The sequence below is a fragment of the Corvus brachyrhynchos genome, unplaced genomic scaffold (assembly GCF_000691975.1).
Source record: "Corvus brachyrhynchos isolate BGI_N302 unplaced genomic scaffold, ASM69197v1 scaffold479, whole genome shotgun sequence".
Taxonomy (NCBI): domain Eukaryota; kingdom Metazoa; phylum Chordata; class Aves; order Passeriformes; family Corvidae; genus Corvus; species Corvus brachyrhynchos.
Genome location: NW_008240089.1, coordinates 264,064 through 283,159, shown reverse-complemented (window position 1 = coordinate 283,159; position 19,096 = coordinate 264,064). Strand labels below are relative to the sequence as shown.

Below are 19,096 nucleotides of genomic sequence, written 5' to 3'. Positions count from 1 at the left end.
TGCTGAGCAGCCAGGCCTCCTGGGCTGGGCTCACAGCTTGTGCAGGAAGGGCTGTGTCTGCACAGAGTGTTCTGCCCGGGTGACACTGCTGTGATCTGTCCCCCAGGAGCCCTACTACGTGCGCTGCATCAAGCCCAACGACAAGAAGTCCCCGCAGCTCTTTGATGAGGAGCGGTGCCGGCACCAGGTCGAGTACCTGGGGCTGCTGGAGAACGTGCGGGTGCGCCGGGCCGGCTTCGCCTACCGCCAGACCTACGAGAAGTTCCTGCACAGGTGAGAGGCTGCCAGGCACTGCGCAGTGCCTCGGGCTGGGCTTGGTTTAAATCAGCTCCTGGATAAGCTGAAGCAGATCCCACACGACCATGGATGCTCTGGTTCACCTCTGCTGAGGTGCTTGTGCTGCTCAGGCTCAGCTCCTTATCTGCTGAAACTCCCTGGCTGTGTTACTCTGCAGTTTGAATGTGTAATGAGGTGCTTCCCCCGAGTATCACCCTAAAACCTGAGCTAATTAACTGGTGTTTTCTCTCTGAATTGTCTGATTGTTGCAGCGAGAGAGACACACAGACGTGGTGTGTCTGGGGGAGCACGTGATGGTGCATGGTGACATTATGTGGGAAAAAACCCTGGACTTTAAAACTGGGGATGGTATCATGACCCCATTAAATGTGGTTTTGATACTTCTTGCCCTCTTAATTCCTGCCAGACTTGTGACAAATGACATGTTTTAGATTGAAATTTGTCTTAAGGCTTCACTAAATTGATGTGGGCCCTGCGAGTTCAACCTGCTCGGATGGAACAGTGAATGGAGATTTTGTTCTGTTATTGAATCAGGTGAGAAAAGGGCTGTGAGAGTCGAAAAAAATTAAACTATCCAAGCAGGTGGGATGTCATGAGTTAGAAATTAAGTGCTGGTGAAAGATCTTTTGCTGTTCACAGTGGAGATTTGCCTGGATGTATCATAATACCCAAGGTGGAATGAAAGGCTCTGGCTTCCTAAATCCAGTCTGCAGCGCTGGGGATCATTCCTGAACCATTCTGCAGTAGATAGAGTGTTCTTTCACCTCACATGTGGAATTCATTACAATTTACTCTTAAGATTTGTGTAATCGCTATTAATATAAACAGCTGCTTGGTTTTTAATGAATGTTTGATGAGCTCCCGTGAGCTCCAGCCCAGCAGTGTTTGCAGCCAGGAAACCAAATCAGTGCATGGCAACTGCTTCAGCTTTTGGGCTGTTGGAACAGGAGCCCTGCCCAGCCCTGGAGTGGGATTTGACATCCAGAGTGAGGGATCAGACACTGTGTGTGTGGTGTTGCTCCACACCTGGTCTGCAATGGCTTTTCTAAATTCAAAAAAGGAGAAAAATATTCCTCTGGCCTGGATATTGTTTTCAGGGTTTTTTTCAATAATTCCTGGTTCCTTGTCTTTGGGTGAGCCATTCCCTCTTAGGGGCTGGGGGATGTGATCTGTGGTACAAGCTGCACATTTCTGAGCTGGTTTTGAGCAGGGATCACACGGGGTTTCTGTTTCTTTATATTTCCCAGGTCTACTGGGACACTGGGAATGTGGAGGGGACTCCAGGCCCCTCAGCTCTGGACTCCTGCCCTGCGTGTGGGGCAGTTTTAAGACAGATCTTGAGTAATTCACAAGAGGCAATTTTGGGATGTAAATTCATCATCTGTTTGCTTCCATTTGCAAAGATACCATGGAGTTCAGGTCCACAAACAGACATTTAACTCCCTGACAGGCCCCTGAGGCTTTCAGGTGTTCTGAGCCCAGAACAGATCCCTGCGGTTTGTTTTACTAATTCCTCTTAGGGGCCAGGAGATCGAGATCAGGATATAGAGAGATAAGAGGTAACACATATATATAAGTTATATATGAGCACATGTGTGTCTGGTTTTTATCTATATGTGTATATAAACTCAAAAAAATAACTTCTTTTTCTGGAGGAGAGGAGTTTATTGATATTTAGCCCTAAATCCTGTAAGGTAGTTGGTATCTCCTCTCTCAGTGGGGAATAAAATGAAGCACAGTTAAGACCATTATAAATGTCCTTTCCAAGCTTTCCTTGGATAAAGAAAACCTTCCTTTGAGCTCTGTGCAAGCCAGGCTGCCCTTTCCAATTTGAAATATGTTGTGTTGGACAAGGAGAAGTTGTCCCTTCCTGTGGTCACAGCATCGGCCAGTTGGGTGGCACACGTGGCACTGACACAGATGGGGGTGCATTCTCTTGGTTTAATATATAAATTACCATCAAAAAAACCCCCCAACAACTGATTTGGTTTCAGGAAGAGGTTTGTGAGTGTAATCCAACCCTTTCCACACAGAGGCATCCATATGCCTATCCCAGGCCATGTCAAACATAGCATGGAATCAACCCTGAGAGCTGTGAACAGCAGGCTGGCAGGGGCCAGCGAGGCCCAGCTGCAGCTGCACACCCAGTATTGTTCATTAAAGCTTCACCATTTAGTGGCTTGCAGAAATCTTGGTTCTTAGGAGAGCTGGACTGGGAAATGTCCAGGAGCAGCCTCATGCATGTTGGGTGTTTCCATAGGGAGGTACAGAGGGGAAGGAGAAACAAAAGGTGGCTGGAAGGGGGTGTTCCATGTCTGAGTGACCTTAGAAGCTGTGGGGATCTGCAAGCAGGAGAGGGGCAGGGCTGTGGTGTCAGGGAGCAGATTTATTCCAGACTCTGCCTGGCTATAATTAGTGCCAGGCCAGGATTGTGAGTGGCTGTGGCATCCAGGCTGTGCCCTGTGCTGCGGGGAAGGAGTTGGTGGCATTGTGTGACACGTGCTGTGGGAACAACGGGAACAGCTGGAGAGCTGGGATATTCCACCTGCTGTGGCTGGGAGGGAGGGGGGCCATTGGCAGAGGGTGTCTCTAATGCCACAGCTCGGGTTGCTGTGGAAAGGAGGAGGAGGGCTTGACATGTGGGGCAGGTTTTCAGTTCTATGGCATCCCTTCTCTCCTGAGCTCCTTGGTGGGGCAGGCCTGGCTCATAGCCTGGGTCCCAGCCTGATCCATAGCCTGGATCCCAGCCTGATCCATAGCCTGGGTCCCAGCCTGATCCACAGCCTGTGTCCCAGCCTGATCCACAGCCCGGATCCCAGCCTGATCCATAGCCTGATCCAATGCCTGGATCCCTCATGATCCACGGCCTGGGTCCCACATGATCCAATGCCTGGATCCCTCATGATCCACAGCCTGGGTCCCAGCCTGATCCATAGCCTGGGTCCCAGCCTGATCCATAGCCTGGGTCCCAGCCTGATCCATAGCCTGATCCAATGCCTGGGTCCCATATGATCCACGGCCTGGGCCCCACATGATCCAATGCCCGGGTCCCACATGATCCACGGCCTTGTCCACAGCCTGTTTCCCAGCCTTGTTCCCAGCTCGGGGGTTTGCATTACCAGTGCTTTGCTCTTTTATTTTTCTTTTTGCTAACATAAGTGTCTCAAGGTGAGAGATTTTTCCCAGTGAATGACTTACTGCAGGAACATTTTCCTGATGAGAACAGGGAAGAGACTCCAGCGTGCAGCATTGATGTCCCGTGTCCGTGTGTGTGAGGAATGCTTCTGCCAGCACGTGCTAAATCTTCTCCTGGGAGCCTGAAGGGGGGTTTATAATCCTGTTTATTTATCAGTGAGATCCCTGTAACCCCCGGGGATGGTGTTCCTGCTCAGGCACAGTGTGCACCTCCACTTTCCCCCACTTCCACAGCGTATTCCAAAGGCTGATTTGATGAATGAACGCGGTGCTGGGATGTGTTTCCATTCAGGCTCTTCGAGGCTGTTCCGAGCCTCCTGCGGTGCCGCCACTCCCAGGAAAAGGGTGATTGTGAGGCCGTTCAAGTGTAACTGAGAACTGAGAGTGTCTGAAGCATTGAGATTGATGCCTGCCTTGGCTGGGGGCTTTGAAGTGCGAGGTGGCTGATCTCACTGAGTGCTTGTTTTATTTAGGACACGGCTAAGGGTTCCTTTCCAGGGAAAGTGTCTATTACAGCTCTTATTATGTCCATAAATCTTATGCAGAAAATTCATTGTTGCTTTTTGCAAACGCCTGTTCCCCTAATCAGCATTTCCTGGGCTGGTAAATCTTACAGAGCTTGGGCTGATCCCGGTACTTCGGGTTTGATTTGTAGATGTCTTCGTTCCAGTCTGCATCTCTCTTTAGTGGGAAAACGAGTTTGGGGACTGAGGATGGGAGGAATGGCTGGCCCACAGTTCCAGGCAGTGTTTGCACACATTGGGGCAGTCAAAGCTCTGCTGCTGGGGCAAGTGACAGAGTTTGGTAGAAATGGCTCCCAAAGCAATGCATGAGAAAAAATTACTTGCAGAATTTTTAAATCCAGGTTTTCTGACAAAGCAGTTGGTTGCAGGTGGCTCCTTATGCAGAATGTGAACAAACCAAAGCTTTCCTTCCTCACAAACAAACCCCAAACCAAACCAAACAAAACCCAACCAACCAAATAAAAATTAAAATTGGATACTGAAGGTGTGAATAATGGAACAGACAAATCTGCAGGAGGCCAATGCTGAGTTTGTCCCCTTGCATCAGTCCAGTGCTGATGAATTCTGCCCCTCCCAATATTATTTTTCAGCATCTCACAAAATCATGCCTCTCCTTTAGTCATTTTTCTTGTCTTTTGAGGATCATGATTCCTACAGAGGATGTCTTGAGACTCTCCCATCTGTACTCAGTTTTATTACAGTTTAGTTGATAATTTTTTCCAAAACCAGTTAAGTTTGGCCTTCTCGAGCACCTTGGTGGCAAGTTCACATTTGTAAATTGTACCTTTTAATTCCAGGTACAAGATGATCTCTGAATTCACTTGGCCCAACCACGACCTCCCCTCAGACAAGGACGCTGTGAGGAAGCTCATCGAGTGCCACGGCTTCCAGCATGACGTGGCCTACGGCAAGACCAAGCTCTTCATCCGCACGCCGCGGACTCTGTTCACCCTGGAGGAGCTGCACGCCAAGATGCTCGTCAGGATCGTCCTCTTCCTGCAGAAGGTAAAGCTTCCAGCACCTCAGAAACTCAGCTCAGGTTCCTTAAACCACCCTTGCTCTCCTTTCTGGCTCCGTTGCTGCACAGATTCCAGACTGCTGCAGTTTGGTCACTGCTGGATATTTTCAGAGCTCTTTCCATCGTGCTCTCTGTAGCCTTGGTGTGGTGGGAGCTTGCTGTGAGCTGTAGCACCTAAAGAGTTGTTCATCACTGTTTAAAAACTTGCTCTGTTCTCAGTGGAGAGAGCATGCCTGGGAGCTTGAGGGACTTTTATGGCTGAAATGTAGAATCACAGAACTCCAGGCTGGTTTGGGTCAGGAGGAACCTTAAAGACCAGTCCCACCAGGCCTTGGCACAGGATGCCCAGAGCAGCTGTGGCTGCCCCATGCCTGGAAGTGTCCAAGGCCAGGCTGGACAGGGCCTGGAGTAGCCTGGTCAGGTGGATGGTGGCCTTGCCTGTTGAGCTTTTGATGGGATACCCTTCCTTCTTGGACCAGGGTGAAAGAGCAGAGGAGGCTGCTGTTCTGCTAAGTTCTTTATTTCACAGTCTCACAGCTTTCTTGAAGGCAGAGTTCAAGGGGGTTACATGATAAAGCCAAGCAGCAACAGCAAACAACAGGCAGAAAACAGCTTCTAATTTTAGTTTCCTCTATAATTTTTTTCTTACAGAAGTGTGGATTATATTTGTTAACTGACCAATAAGATTAACACACAATTCTAGTTTTCCTTTTCTTAATCTATCCTGGTCTAATTCTAGCAGTCGTGAATCTTACACAACCGTTACATAGGTATTACACAGATTTGCCTGTACAGTTTCTATCAGCTCTTACTGTTTATGTGAACACTCTATCTAAAAAAATGTGAACAGTGTAATTCTATCTAGATTTTGTCTAAAGTAAAGAATTCTGTGAAAAGGTAACACTGGTGCAGCAAGAACTGTGTTTAAGGTCTCTGCTGCAGCTTTTCAATGTTTAAGGCACTTAGCATATATTTCTACTAAAAGTTAAAAATCTATATTTCTATTTCACTTTGGTGTGGCTTCATGTATCCCAGCTTGTCCAAAGGTTTTAATTCAACCCCTGTGCTTTGGCTTCCCTCTGGGCCTGAGTCGAAAGAAGCTTTCAGTCCAACACCTGCCCATTGACTGGGTGAGCTTTCAGGTCCCTTTTAACACAAACCATGGCCTGACTCTCTGTGTTAGTCCTTGCTGAAAACGGTGTCTGTACGACACAGATCTGTCTGGCAAAAAGCAGAAATGGTGGGGCTGACTTTGCCCTGTCAGGCAAAGTTGATTAGTTCAAGACTTTTAGAAATTAATTTGTTAAAATGTGTATCTTCTGTGAAATTCTTGGAACCTGGGAAAGAACAGAACCTCTGATCCCATTCCTGTCCTTCACAAATAGAAACTGCTGACAGATGGGTATAAAAACTTGACAGGGCAAAAGCTCCGCAGGGAGCACAGGTTTGCACAAACTCTCCAAACCTGATGGACGGAATGGGGAAGAGCCTGAAGGAGAAGTTCCCCTGGGAGCTCTGAGTTCTGTGGAACACTCACATTTGTGGTGTCTGCAGTGCATTGGATGTGATTCCCTTCCTGGAAAGCCAACCAGTTTGGCCAGTGTGGGAGCAGAAAGCATCGAGTCCAGGGTCGGTCCCTTGCTCTTTGTTGTGCTGAATGGTTTGTGTTTAGTAGGGAATTCTGCACCTTCTGTGTGCAGTGAGTTTTTCCAGAAAGGCCAAGCTCAGGCTGTGGAGGATGCAGGCCCTGCCTGTCCCTGGGCTTTGTGCTTCAGAGTTTTCTTCCCTGCTCTGAGTATGTCCTGCTGCTGAGCTTCCTTGGACTGCTCAACATCTTCTCCCACCTTCCTTCCCTGGAAAGGGCAGCACTTTTCCAGAAGCTCCATCTAGCTTATTCTCCTGGGGTGGCCTGGGGCTGATCTGTGGGGCCCCCCACACCCCCTGGGAGGTGTTTCTGGATCCTCAGCTGTGCTTTCCCCATACTCACCGGGGTTTCTGGGGAGGAATTTCCTGCCTAGAGCCGCTTTGGTGCTTTCAGGGAGGTCACAGCTCTAACCCAGAGTCTCTTTCTTCCCAAAGAATGGGGTGAGCTAATGAGCTCCTTGTGGAATAAAGCTGCAGGGGGGACTGCTTGCTCCCAGGTGACTCCAGCTTTCCTATTAAACCAGGGAGGAATTGAGGGGTGACCTTTTTGGAAATTGCAAGGTGCAGCTACTGGAGAATAACTTCAGAGCCCCAGGCCGTGTTGCTGTGGGAGCAGATCATGGCTCAGTGAGCTCCAAGCTCCTCCTTCAGATAAATCCAGTGAGAGGCACAATTTCAACAGCAACTTGTCAGTTTTGTGAGTTTGCTGCCAGCTCCAGAATTACACAGTCTGGGCTGGGATCTGGACTGGGCTCAGCATCAAAGAGAGCAGGGCAAAGGATTTTTTTGCCCCTGGAAGGTAATTACCTGCTTAGGAGTAATGGATCAACTCCCTGGCTGCACGAAGGCTTTTGCTGCTGTGGTTTTGTGTGGCATCAGGTGTGGAATAACTGTGGTGCTTCTGGGGGTTTCCTTGTTGCCACAGTGAGCAAAAGTGATAGAAATTAAAATGCTGGTGTACGCTGTCCTGTGGCTTCACAAACCTCTCTGCCCTGTGTTCTGCTCTCCCTGGGTGGAGAGGGACCAACATGAGTCTACCTGAGGACTGAAGTAGGACATAGAGGCATCTTTTGTTATTTTTCTGTGAGAAACCTCCAGGGAGGTTCTAACTTACCTCATAAAGGATTTGTGGGGAAAACACAAACTCCTTCTCCAGTGCTTAAGGTACTGAGGACTCTGGAGAAATCTGGATATCCTTCTGGAGCTCCTTTCCTGTGGCTGAACCCTCTCTGCTTGCACTCACTGGATGTTCTTCAACCAGGCTCTCAAATGCTGGCAAGAGGATGCAGAGAAGCTTTTCAAAGTCCTGGAACTTGCAGCTAAACCAAGAAACACTCAATGAATCATTAAATGCTTGTTAAACAGCCCATCAGCTAAAGAGCAGGTGTTGAGCTGATGTCTGTAGGTATGAATTAGAGACCTTGTGCAGTGTTAACTCTACCTGAAAACGCTTGAGTTTGTCTCCAGTTTCAGTGTTTCTCTTATTTCCTGTTAACTCTGCCCCCAGCGCTGTCTGGGATCCCTCCCGTGCTCTGCTGCCGGCAGATGGGGCCGGTGGAGTCGGGCAGTGCTGGAAAAGGAGCAGTCAACAATCAAAAATCAGACCAGAGGAGGGATCTGATGAGGGCTTCTCTGAGCTCTGAAAGCATCAAGGCAATTTTGCCTGTCATTTCTGTTCTCAGCTTGCTTTCAATTGTTCATTAACAACTCATGGGGAAATGTAATTCTTGCTCTTTTCCTTCTGTAGTTTTGCCTGTGAGCATCAAAGGCTGAGGGAGGCAAACTGTGAGCACATCTAGAAGGACTTGATTTTCTTTTAAATAACTGAGCCTTCTGTTGCATTGGAGTTCCTCAAATTTGAATTTAGGAAGAGGGAAAGATGAGAGGAGATGAAATGTGGTGTTGTGACAATGGGCACTTGTGTGACACAAGCTGAGGCAGATGTGAGGAGCAGCCTTAGAGCAGCTGATCCCAGCCTGGGGCCCAGGGGTGTTTTCCTCTGCACAGGAATGAGTGTAAGTGAAAGAATCCACATTTAGCAGCTCTGTTTCTAACGATGTGTATTCTGTGGCTTATTGCTCTCCTGCAAATCACGAGGCTTTCCAGAAGGGATTCAGTAATTACTGGAGAGCTTCATCATCCAGTGACCCCTAACCCTGCAAACAGGGCTGCTGCCTTTGTGTAATGGTGCTCACGAGTTTGGTTAAATTGAATTAAAACTGACTTCTAGTTTAAATAGATAATTTTACTTTCTTTTGTTCTATATCTCCTGGATGTCTTCACCTTTAGATTTATCTTCCACGCTTCTTTTTTTTCCATGGTAAAATGTCAGTGAGATTCCAGGCTGTAATTTTCCTTCTGCCCCAACACAGTCAGTGAGCAGATGTGATGTGATTTAACCGTGGCAACTTGCTGGCTCCAGGAGAATTCAGCAAGTGAGAGCTGTGTCCAGTGTCACAAACCCCATATGGCAGCAGGGACGTCACACCAAAGGGTCACTTCAGAAGCCCCAGCTGAGATTGCTTCATGTGGTGCTTAAGGGTTTATTTGCTGTACCTGCGCTCCTGCCAGCTCTGGGATTGTCACCCTGAATGCAAATGGAGCAGCTCTAATGTTAATCATGCAAATAAAAAATAAAAAAAACCCGCTGCCATGAAGCTCTGCTGCTTTTCCTGCCCTTGGAAAGGCTCCCACAGGCTCATTAGCTGTGCAGAGCAGAGCTTTGTTCGGGGAAGAAAGCCTGGGCAGCCGGCACGTGCGGGCTGCGCAGATGATGGCTCCTGTCACTATAATTTACTGCACTATTTCGGTGTCATTTTATCAGGCCGGCACAGCTGCGTATGGAAATCGCTCCCGAAATCTTCCTGCCTGGCACGGAGGCAGCAGGAGTCCAGCCCGGCCCCTCCTGGGACACAGCCCGGCGGCGGGGGGAGCCCCGGGGGGCAGCGCGGCTGGGAGGGGCAGTGCCGGCCCTGGGACGTGCCCTGGGCATCCCAAGGTGTCCTTGGGCATCCCAGCGTGTCCTGCAGCCCTCATGGGCTCTGCAGAGGCTTGGGAGCTGCCATCACCATGGCAACGTTCCCCAACCCGCGGGGACAGCAGCACAGAGCCATGGCTGACGTGTCATCATTCCATGTCATCATTCCCTGTTTCACCTTCCTGCTCCAGCCCCACGAGCCCTGGCAGCTCGGGACACAGGGAAGCCTCAGCCACGCAGGGAAGCTTCTCCATGGACACAGGATGTGTTTCCTGTCGGGTTATGGAGCGCAGGAGCAATCCAGTGGGGGCTTGGGCCAGTGACCCAGATAAAAGGGATGCAGTGGATTTGCCTCTGGACTCCAGGCTTTTTCCATCCCGAGGGAGTGTTTGTGAATGCTGACTATCAGCGGGAACAGGTCTATAATGATGTGGATTTGTTTCCTAGACCCAGGCTTTGATCTGGAGAGGCTTTGGCAGGGAGGAGCTGTGACAGGAGATGCTGTGGCTCCTTCCCAAGGAGCAGGGGGTGGGAGCTGCCAGGACCAGGAGGAGGGAAGGAGGAAGAGCTGGCTCTGTCTCCTGCGCCAACACTGACTGACCGCAGGTTTTAGGCTGCTGCAGCTGCTGTCAGATGGAACGTCCATGGACACCATGGTTGTGCCTCCCAGAGGGACAAGCAGGCAGTGCCTTGGGAGCAGCAGGGCCAGGGTGCACCGTCTCTCTTGAACACTTCCTCAGTCCCACTGGATTCAGGATGACATGAGCGGGGAATGGGTTTTTCCATTCAACAGCACCCCCTGGATTTGTCCTTTCCATGTCCCATCAGGTTTTAGGTTTTGCAGCTGCCTTTGGCAAGCTCAGCTGGACACTGCAGGGGGGGGACCTGGCTGTGTTTGGGTCCCTGCAGGCACCAGCCTCACGTGGCACCCTCAGTCCTGCACCAGCATGGCAGGATTTCACTCAGGACTGGAAGCGTGAAGGAGAGAGAAGCTGGAGAGGGACTTCCAGCTTCACTTCCACTGTGAAGCTGGAAAGAGACTTTTTGCAAGAGCAGGGAGTGCCAGGACAAGAGGGAATGGCTTTAAGCTGAGAGTAGAATTATATTGGACATTAGGAAGAAATTCTTCCCTGTGAGGCACAGGGTGCCCAGAGCAGCTGGGGCTGCCCCTGGATCCCTGGAAGTGTCCAAGGCCAGGTTGGACAGAGCCTGGAGCAACCTGGGATAGTGGAAGGTCCCTGCCCATGGCAGGGGGTGGCACTGGGTGGCCTTTCCTGTCCCTTCTAACCCAAACCGTCCTGTGATTCCTTGACTCTGTGGACATCCGTCACATCCCTTCTCAGTCCTCTCTTTCCATGAGAAGTGTCCCAGGTAATTTAATTTCTCCAGGTTTGGAGGTTGTTCTGTGCTTCTGGCTGTCCCTGCAGCCTTTACCAGTACCAAACACTGAGGGTGAGGAAATGACCTGTGGTTCAGGACCTTCAACATGAAAAACTCTACCTTGAATTTTCATGGGATGAGAGAATTTTCCTGCCTCCCTTTGATGGCAGCAGCTTTGTTCTGGTGACTGGAAACTTCACTGCTTCCCTGACACTGGAGGAGAGGCACTTCCAGCTTCACTTCCACTGTGAAGCTGGAAAGAGACTTTTTGCAAGAGCAGGGAGTGCCAGGACAAGAGGGAATGGCTTTAAGCTGAGAGTAGAATTATATTGGACATTAGGAAGAAATTCTTCCCTGTGAGGCACAGGGTGCCCAGAGCAGCTGGGGCTGCCCCTGGATCCCTGGAAGTGTCCAAGGCCAGGTTGGACAGAGCCTGGAGCAACCTGGGATAGTGGAAGGTCCCTGCCCATGGCAGGGGGTGGCACTGGGTGGCCTTTCCTGTCCCTTCTAACCCAAACCGTCCTGTGATTCCTTGACTCTGTGGACATCCGTCACATCCCTTCTCAGTCCTCTCTTTCCATGAGAAGTGTCCCAGGTAATTTAATTTCTCCAGGTTTGGAGGTTGTTCTGTGCTTCTGGCTGTCCCTGCAGCCTTTACCAGTACCAAACACTGAGGGTGAGGAAATGACCTGTGGTTCAGGACCTTCAACATGAAAAACTCTACCTTGAATTTTCATGGGATGAGAGAATTTTCCTGCCTCCCTTTGATGGCAGCAGCTTTGTTCTGGTGACTGGAAACTTCACTGCTTCCCTGACACTGGAGCTTTGGCAGTTCCCATAATCTGTTGATACAAAGTTGGCTCCTTCCCACCACATTCTCCTTCCCTGGACAGGGAGGTGGTCACAGCCCCGAGGCTGCCAGAGCTCCAGGAGGGTTTGGACAATGCTCTCAGGCAGAGGGCAGGATTGTCAGGGTGTCTGTGCTGGGTTGGATGATCCTTGTGGACTCCTTCAGGAGATTCTGTGATTCCTGGTGTTGCAGAGGCAGGAAATCCTGCAGAGTGCAGCCAGGATTAACAGTGTGTCCTGTCAGGTCCATGGGACACCACAAAGGACACCCATGGACCAGCAGCTCCACATGGGGGGTGGTTGGGAGCTTTCCCAGGGTTTGGAATCTCATCCCTGTCCCAGAGCACGGGGGGGGGGGGTTGCTGCAGCCGTGGCTGAGCTGCAGAAGGAGCTGCAGGAGGAAGCTGGAGCTGAGACGTGGCTGCATCCCACACCTGGGACCTGCTGAAGCACAGCTCCTTGGGTGATTTTTATGTTCATTATTGGACACGCTCTTGTTAGTGCCAGCTAATTAATCTCGGAGTGGGACCCTCCTCTCTTCCCAGCCTCTGGAATCTTGTTGCTGTTAAGCGAATAGAATGAACATTGTTCAGCTGACTCATGTGAAAAGAGAAAACAGCTCTCAGCAAATGCAGCAGCTCTTCCCCCTTGCTGCTCTCTGAGGTGATCGGGGAGCTTTTGATTTAAACTCTTTGCCTCAAACCTTTGTGGGATCCGCATTCACTTAAACTGGGAAAAGGCAGGTCACAAACTGGGGCTGTGAGCGGGGTCTGAGCCACTCCATCCCAGCCCTGCTCTGCGAGGAGGTGACCCTTTGGAGCAGGCAGGAATGGGATCACTGAGGATGGGAGCGTTTCTCCGAGGCCCCGTGGCCGCCGCGTGTGCGGCTCCTCTGCGCTGGCACAGAAATATTTAATAACCCTGCCCGTGTGAGAGCCCCCAGAGCTGAGCAGGGAGCTCCGTGCCTGCGTGAGTGATGGGGTTTGTGTGGTTCTCTCCAGTTGGGCTGCCTGGAGGGCAAACCATGAGCTGGGGCACATGGAATATTGATCATGGAGCAGTCCGGGCTGGGCCGAAGGAGGGTGGTGGGAGGAGGTGTTTGTGGTGCAGCCGGAATGGAGGAGTTTTCCAAGGTTTGTTTCCTTGCAGAACTGCTCCAAAATACAGCTCTGGGGTTTAATTTAGCCGAGCTGGGTTTGTTTGCTGAATCCTGGGCATTTGTTTGCTCGCTCATGTGTTTGGACGGGGAGCTGTGTGGGTTTTCTGCACTCGTAGGGATTGCAGCATCTAGGTCAAATCTAGATTATCCCTTTTTCCGTGGAAGATGCACAGGCGAGGCGATCCCTGCATCCTGGGCCCACCCTGGCTGCTCTGCTGGCTTTCCCAGTGCTCTGCAGGGCCCATTTCATTGTTTTCCTTTATTTCTACCCCTTTTTTTCCCCTTTTTTCAATAGCACCTGGAACAGCCTGCAGCCTGCAGACAAGGCTGTAATGCATAGATTGGTGTGGAAGATTTATGTTCTGTTGAGGTGATGGATGTGACCTGGGTGAGGTTTCTTTAATCTTAGAAACTCTGCTAGAAGCTCACTGAGGTTTTTAAACTGATTCCAAAGGTGTGTTCAGATCTCCCCTGCCATTCATCTGAATTTTAATTTATTAAATTTTAATCAAAAAACACGTGAATTAAACATTCTTTAGGAAAAAAAAAAAAAATCAGTGCTTCCCCTAAGATGAGATGTGTCTCCTGCTTTGGGTGGATGCTGTTTGTGCAAGTCCCTGGTTTAGAAGCTGCCAAAGCAGCTGCTGCACTGGGAGTAGTGGGATCATCCCCGGGATCACTGCTGGGATCACTGAACACCCGGGGCTGTGCAGGAGGAGATCCCTTGGTCTGGAGCTTTTCATGTCCCCAGGGGTCACTTCCACCTCTGGGGTGCCTTAACTGAGGGAATAAAAGGGACTGGAGGAAAGCCCCTGGATCCCTGGAAGTGTCCCAGGCCAGGCTGGGCGGGGCTTGGAGCAGCCTGGGACAGTGGGAGGTGTCCCTGCCATGGCAGGGGTGGCACTGGGTGGGCTTTAAGGTCCCTTCCAACCGGGATTTGGGATTCCGTGGTTGATGTTTCTATGAAATATCCCATTTTAAAGGCTGTGGAATTGGTAGAGGTCTCTGGAGAGTGAAGAAAGAACAAGGAACTCCCTCACTGGGAGCAGCTGTAGAAATAAATATTCTTTGTAATGTTCAGGAATTTCAGCTGTGTTCAGAGTTTGTTTTTCTAACCTTTTCCTTTCTCTCTATCCCTCTCTTAGCCCTTTAGTCCTGGTTTCAACTGCCCTCCTAATTTTTCCTCCCCTGAATTTTAGGAGGACAAAGCATAGAGAAGCCAAAGGTATTGAAAGAGGTGAGGGGAGACTGTGGGTGAGGGCTGGATGGGGGAATGTTGTTTGGTTTGTTGCTTGGTTTATGGTGCTGTTTGAGGGGGGTTAAGCCAAAAACCTCCTTTTCTTTCCATTTTCAACATGATCACCATTATGTCTCTGCTCTTGTGTCCGTGATTTGCTCATGGGCCCTTCCCTGCCTGCTCACATTGAGGAATCAACACATGCTGCTGGTTATTCCCCTCCCCTGCCGTGTCTCCTCGGGCTCTCCTTGTAGGGACAATCCATTCCGTGTCCTGTCCCTCTGCTCCTGCTGGTCCCTGGGCTGTGCTCTGATCAATGGCACAATCGGCTGCCTTGGAGTCTGCTCCACAGGGGTCACTTGGAAAACTGTCACCAAACTGGTTTTTTTGGGAGCCATCGAATCCTCCGCCCCCTCCCTCATGCCCCACACGCATCTCCAGCTCCTCATCCCTCTGGAATGTTGCCAGACTCTCCTGGTGTCCTCTGCCTGTGGTGCTTGGCTGGCAGTCGGTGGCTCCATGTCTGTGGTTGGGATTTGGGATCTGGGGAGGCAGGTGGCTCTGGAGCTGGAGCTGAAGCCGTTCCAGCAATGTCACTCTGATTTCAGGCTCCTTCTGCCCTGTGGCTGATTTTTGCTGAAAGATACAGGGACTTTGCCTCTCGGAGGCTGCTGCTCCTCTGTCAGCTTGGGTGGGAGCTGGCTCGGGATTCGGGAGCTGTCAGGGCAATCTCGGGAGGTCAGGCGGGGACAGGGGGATCTTCAGTCTCATTCCCATGGGAAATCAGCTTAACCAGCAGGGAAAGCTACAGAAGGGGGAAAGGGAAGTATGGATTTATTCTTGCCTGTGGGAGGGATGACACAGGGCTCTGCCATCCCAGGCTGCTTTACTCGGGCTGTGAGGATTCTCTAGATGCAAGTTCTGAAGCCCCCAGCTGGCTGGGGTATGTGGCTGGGTTGAAGTGGGAATTAAGGTGCCTCTGGCTGTCAGGTCTCAGAGGGGGGATCTTCTGGATCCCTTTGGAACTGGGCATGAAAATCCCTTGGATCTTACCTTGGGTGCAGAGGCCCAAAGGAGAGAAGCAGAACCCTGGATGCACAAATCCTTCTGTGGGGGTTTGGCCCTCCTTGGCCCCCAGACCAGAGCAGGACCTTTGCAACAGGAGAATCTGTTAAAGGCCAGGTAAACTTCCCTCTGGGAATCTGATGTGTTTGATTTCATTGTACAGGGCTCAGTGTTCTTGAGTTATGAACTGGAGGTGGGGGAGAATTGAAAAGGTGCATTGGGCAGAGCTCTCCCAGTATTCACACCCAAGGAAGGTGTGAGTTGGCAGGAACACTTCAGCATCCTGGAACTGCTTCTTCTGGAAATGCACTGGCACAGGGTGCCCAGAGAAGCTGTGGCTGCCCCTGGATCCCTGGAAGTGTCCAAGGCCAGGCTGGATGGGACTTGGAGTATCCTGGGATAGTGGAAGGTTGCCCAAGGCAGAGGGTTGGAAGTGGATGATTTTTAAGGTCCCTCCAACCCAAGCTATCGTGTGATTCCATGATTCTGTGATCCTTGTTTGTCTGTCTATGTCCTGCTGCTCACAAAGTACCTGCCCAGCAGGGAGTTTCCTGCTTTGACACCTCCCCTTGTCCCTAGGATTGACCATTCTATGTTTCTGGAAGGCTCCGTGGGACCATCAGGCAGCCAGGTCACCGTGGCAGCTCAGCATTACTGAAGGGCTGCTTTGAGCTGCAGTGAGCCCTGCAGCGAAAAAGAAAACCACCAAGGCAGAAAAACAGTTAATTTAAAAAATATTTGTCCCCCATTCCCTGGGAGAAGTTTGTCCTTCCCTTTGACTGTTTCCTCACCTTTGAGGCGCTGCCGTGGTGCTGTGGAAGGTCCTCACTGGCAGGGGGTTCTCCAGTTATGACAACTTGATTTGAGAACATGCTTTTCATTAATAGTTCACTGTGTGTGTAGCCGGGGGCATGCCTGGGCTGGATAATTGGATTTGGGAGGCCACTGTTTGTACAGTTGTGACACCTCTTACTGTGAAGCCAATTTCTGCAGCGATGCAGCTGATACAACATCGGGGCAATCTGTTCCAGCCTTTGTTCCAGGGATGTCTGACTGGTGGAAAAAGTAACCACAGCGAGAGCCTTCCCTCAACAGCAGCTCTGCTTCCAGCCCAGGGAAGCAAAATCAAGACCTTGTTCTGTGTCTCAAATGGTCCAGGGAAAAGCTGACAGACGTGAAGCTCTACAAAGTCTTGAGCATCTTACACGGATTTGCTGTGTGTGTTCTGTTCTTGAGATCCTGTGTAACACCCAAGGGCTGTTGCACTGCGGCCCTGAGCCCTTTGTTCCTCATTTCTGTTCTTACTAAATTCAAAAATGAGAAGTTGGCAATAGGGTTTTGCCCAGTGGATCTTGTTTATTGTCCATACATCCCTTACAGGTACATTTTATGCCTCTTCAGCCTACGCTTAACCTTCTCAGGCAATCCAAATCTTCTTTGCTTTTCTTTAAAAAAAATTTCCCCAGTACCATTTGGATGCTCAGTTTTTGGATCCTAGTTGGTGATTCTGTCAAATTCAGTTTCAGAGGCTGCTCTGCCCTCAGTCAGGGAAATGCCAGCTTTAATCGAGCCTTACACGCTTTGGGTGAAATCCAAGCCTTGTGCAAATCAGGTTTAGCCAGGAAGCTTCGAGCCTTGAGCTTCCCAGCAGCTCTGAGGGCCTTTGCATGGCTGAGGCTGCACCAGATCTGAGCTAAAGCCACCATGGTCACCGAGTGTGGTAGCAGTGACTGCTGGGCACAGCACGGGGGCTGCAGGGGCTGCTGCCTTCCCTCTGTCCATTGAGGGATAAATAAGGAACGTGTTGTGCATTACTTTATCTGCACACAGGGCTGAGATCCTCAGCCCCAGCTCCCTGGCTTTGGTTGGTGTGCTCAGTCCAGCACTGCTGCTTTCTGCTGTGGCTTCCGTGCCTCCTGCTCTCGCCTTTCCCTTCAGTGTCCCCTGTCCTGCCTGGCTTCCCCAGCTCTTCCTTCAGCCACTGGAATGCTCTCTGTTCCCTCACCCGCCCTGGGAGAGCGGCCCCAGCAGGGGCTGGGGCTCGTACGGAGCTCGTTGCCTTCAGTCACCTCGGCTGTGTTGGGTTGTGCTCAGAATCCCAGAGTGCTTTGGGTTGGGAGGGACATTAAAAACCATCCAGTCCCACCCTGCCATGGGCTGGGACACCCTCCACTAGGAGGGATGTTCAGCCTGGAGAAGAGGAGGTTCCAGGGAGACCTTAGAGCCTTTTCCAGGGCCTAAAGGGGCTCCAGGAGAGCTGGAGAGGGACTGGAGACAGGGGATGGAGGGACAGGACCCAGGGAATGGATCCCAGTGCCAGAGGGCAGGGATGGGTGGGACATTGGGAAGGAATTGTTCCCTGGGAGGGTGGGCAGGCCCTGGCACAGGGTGCCTGGAGAAGCTGTGGCTGCCCCTGGATCCCTGGCAGTGTCCAAGGCCAGATTGGACGGGGCTTGGAGCAGCCTGGGACAGTGGAGCTGTCCCTGCCCATGGCAGGGGTGGGACGAGAGGATCTTTCAGGTCTTTCCCAACCCAAATTATTCTATAATGCTGTGATTCTGTGTGGGCAGGACTGTGCACGTTCTGGGCTCTGTTCTGGTGTGTGAGAGCACAAATGGGCTCCACTGATGGGTTTGATGCTCCATAAAGTGCTGGGTGCTCAAGCAACTGCCCAGGCTCTGCCAGAGCTCCACGGATCGTGTCTGTTTGGAGTGGGAGACATCCCCCACGGGGACAGCGAGGCCGAAGGAGAACAAGGAGGGAGAACTCTGTCAGAGGTTGAAGAGAATTTCTCTGCTTTTGAGGGGTTTGGGACCCAAAATCTCTGTGTTTCTCTTTAAACTTGGGATGTGTGGAGAGGAGCAGCCCCTCACAGCTCTGCACTGATTGCTGCGTGAGCTTTCCTCAGCTGCATGGCAGGACTGTCAGTGAAGCTGTCAGGAGAACCTCTGACATCAGCTTCACAAAGCAACTGCCATGTTGAAAACTGCCTTGGGTAATTAATTAATCCTTCTGTAAATAGGGGCTTGATGTGCACCAGCAGTGCTGTGGGATCTTTTTCAGAGGGAAATAAAGTCTGTGACAGGACTGTGGTGAGCAGGGAGGCTCTTGGCAGGTGCAGGAGGTTCGTTATCCTTCCAGTTAAATTCTGCAAGGAAAAAAAATCCAGTCTGCTGCTTGGTGGGTTGTGTTGGAGGGTGAGTACAGGTGGGAAGGGATCCCTGGGGAAGGTGCTCGGGAATGCCCGTTCCTCTTGGCTGGTTCCAGGATGGAGCAGCACCTGCCTCCTTCCTTCTCCTGGGGCTGCTCCTTAGCAGCTGGTGGCTGTGCACTCTCACTGTCCTGTCAGCACTGGAGCAGCCTTCCAGCACCACTTCCCAGAGTGGCCCCTGGCAGGGGGTGCCAGGAGAAGCCCAGGAGCTGCTGTGTGCTCTGCTTGTGGTGCTCTCCAGGCACAAACACAACTCACAGTGACACTGGAGAAGCTGGGCCCCATCCCAGAAGTTTGGGGGATATCCTTTGGTTTGCATATTTGGTTGCTTTTCCACACATGACCAGAATAGGTACTCCCCAGGCTATTTTCAGAGCAATCTTCTTTTAATCAGAGTTAAAAATGCTTCTTTGTTCTCAATTAGCACAGAGTCATGGAATGGGCTGGGTTGGAAGGGACTGGAAAGCCCATCCAGTTCCATCCCTTTCACGGGCAGGGACACCTTTCACTATCCCAGGTGCTCCAAGCCCCATCCACGCT

General features: G+C 51.0%; 1 protein-coding gene across 1 annotated transcript in view; it reads left to right on the top strand.

The window, feature by feature from the left end:
- Nucleotides 1-19,096, top strand: part of MYO1D (myosin ID) — a 119,970-nt gene that overhangs the window by 29,391 nt on the left and 71,483 nt on the right. The window contains exons 14-15 of the mRNA XM_017744754.1: nt 107-273; nt 4,814-5,021. Coding sequence (XP_017600243.1) covers nt 107-273; nt 4,814-5,021 — 375 coding nt within the window. The remainder of the gene's footprint in view (nt 1-106; nt 274-4,813; nt 5,022-19,096) is intronic.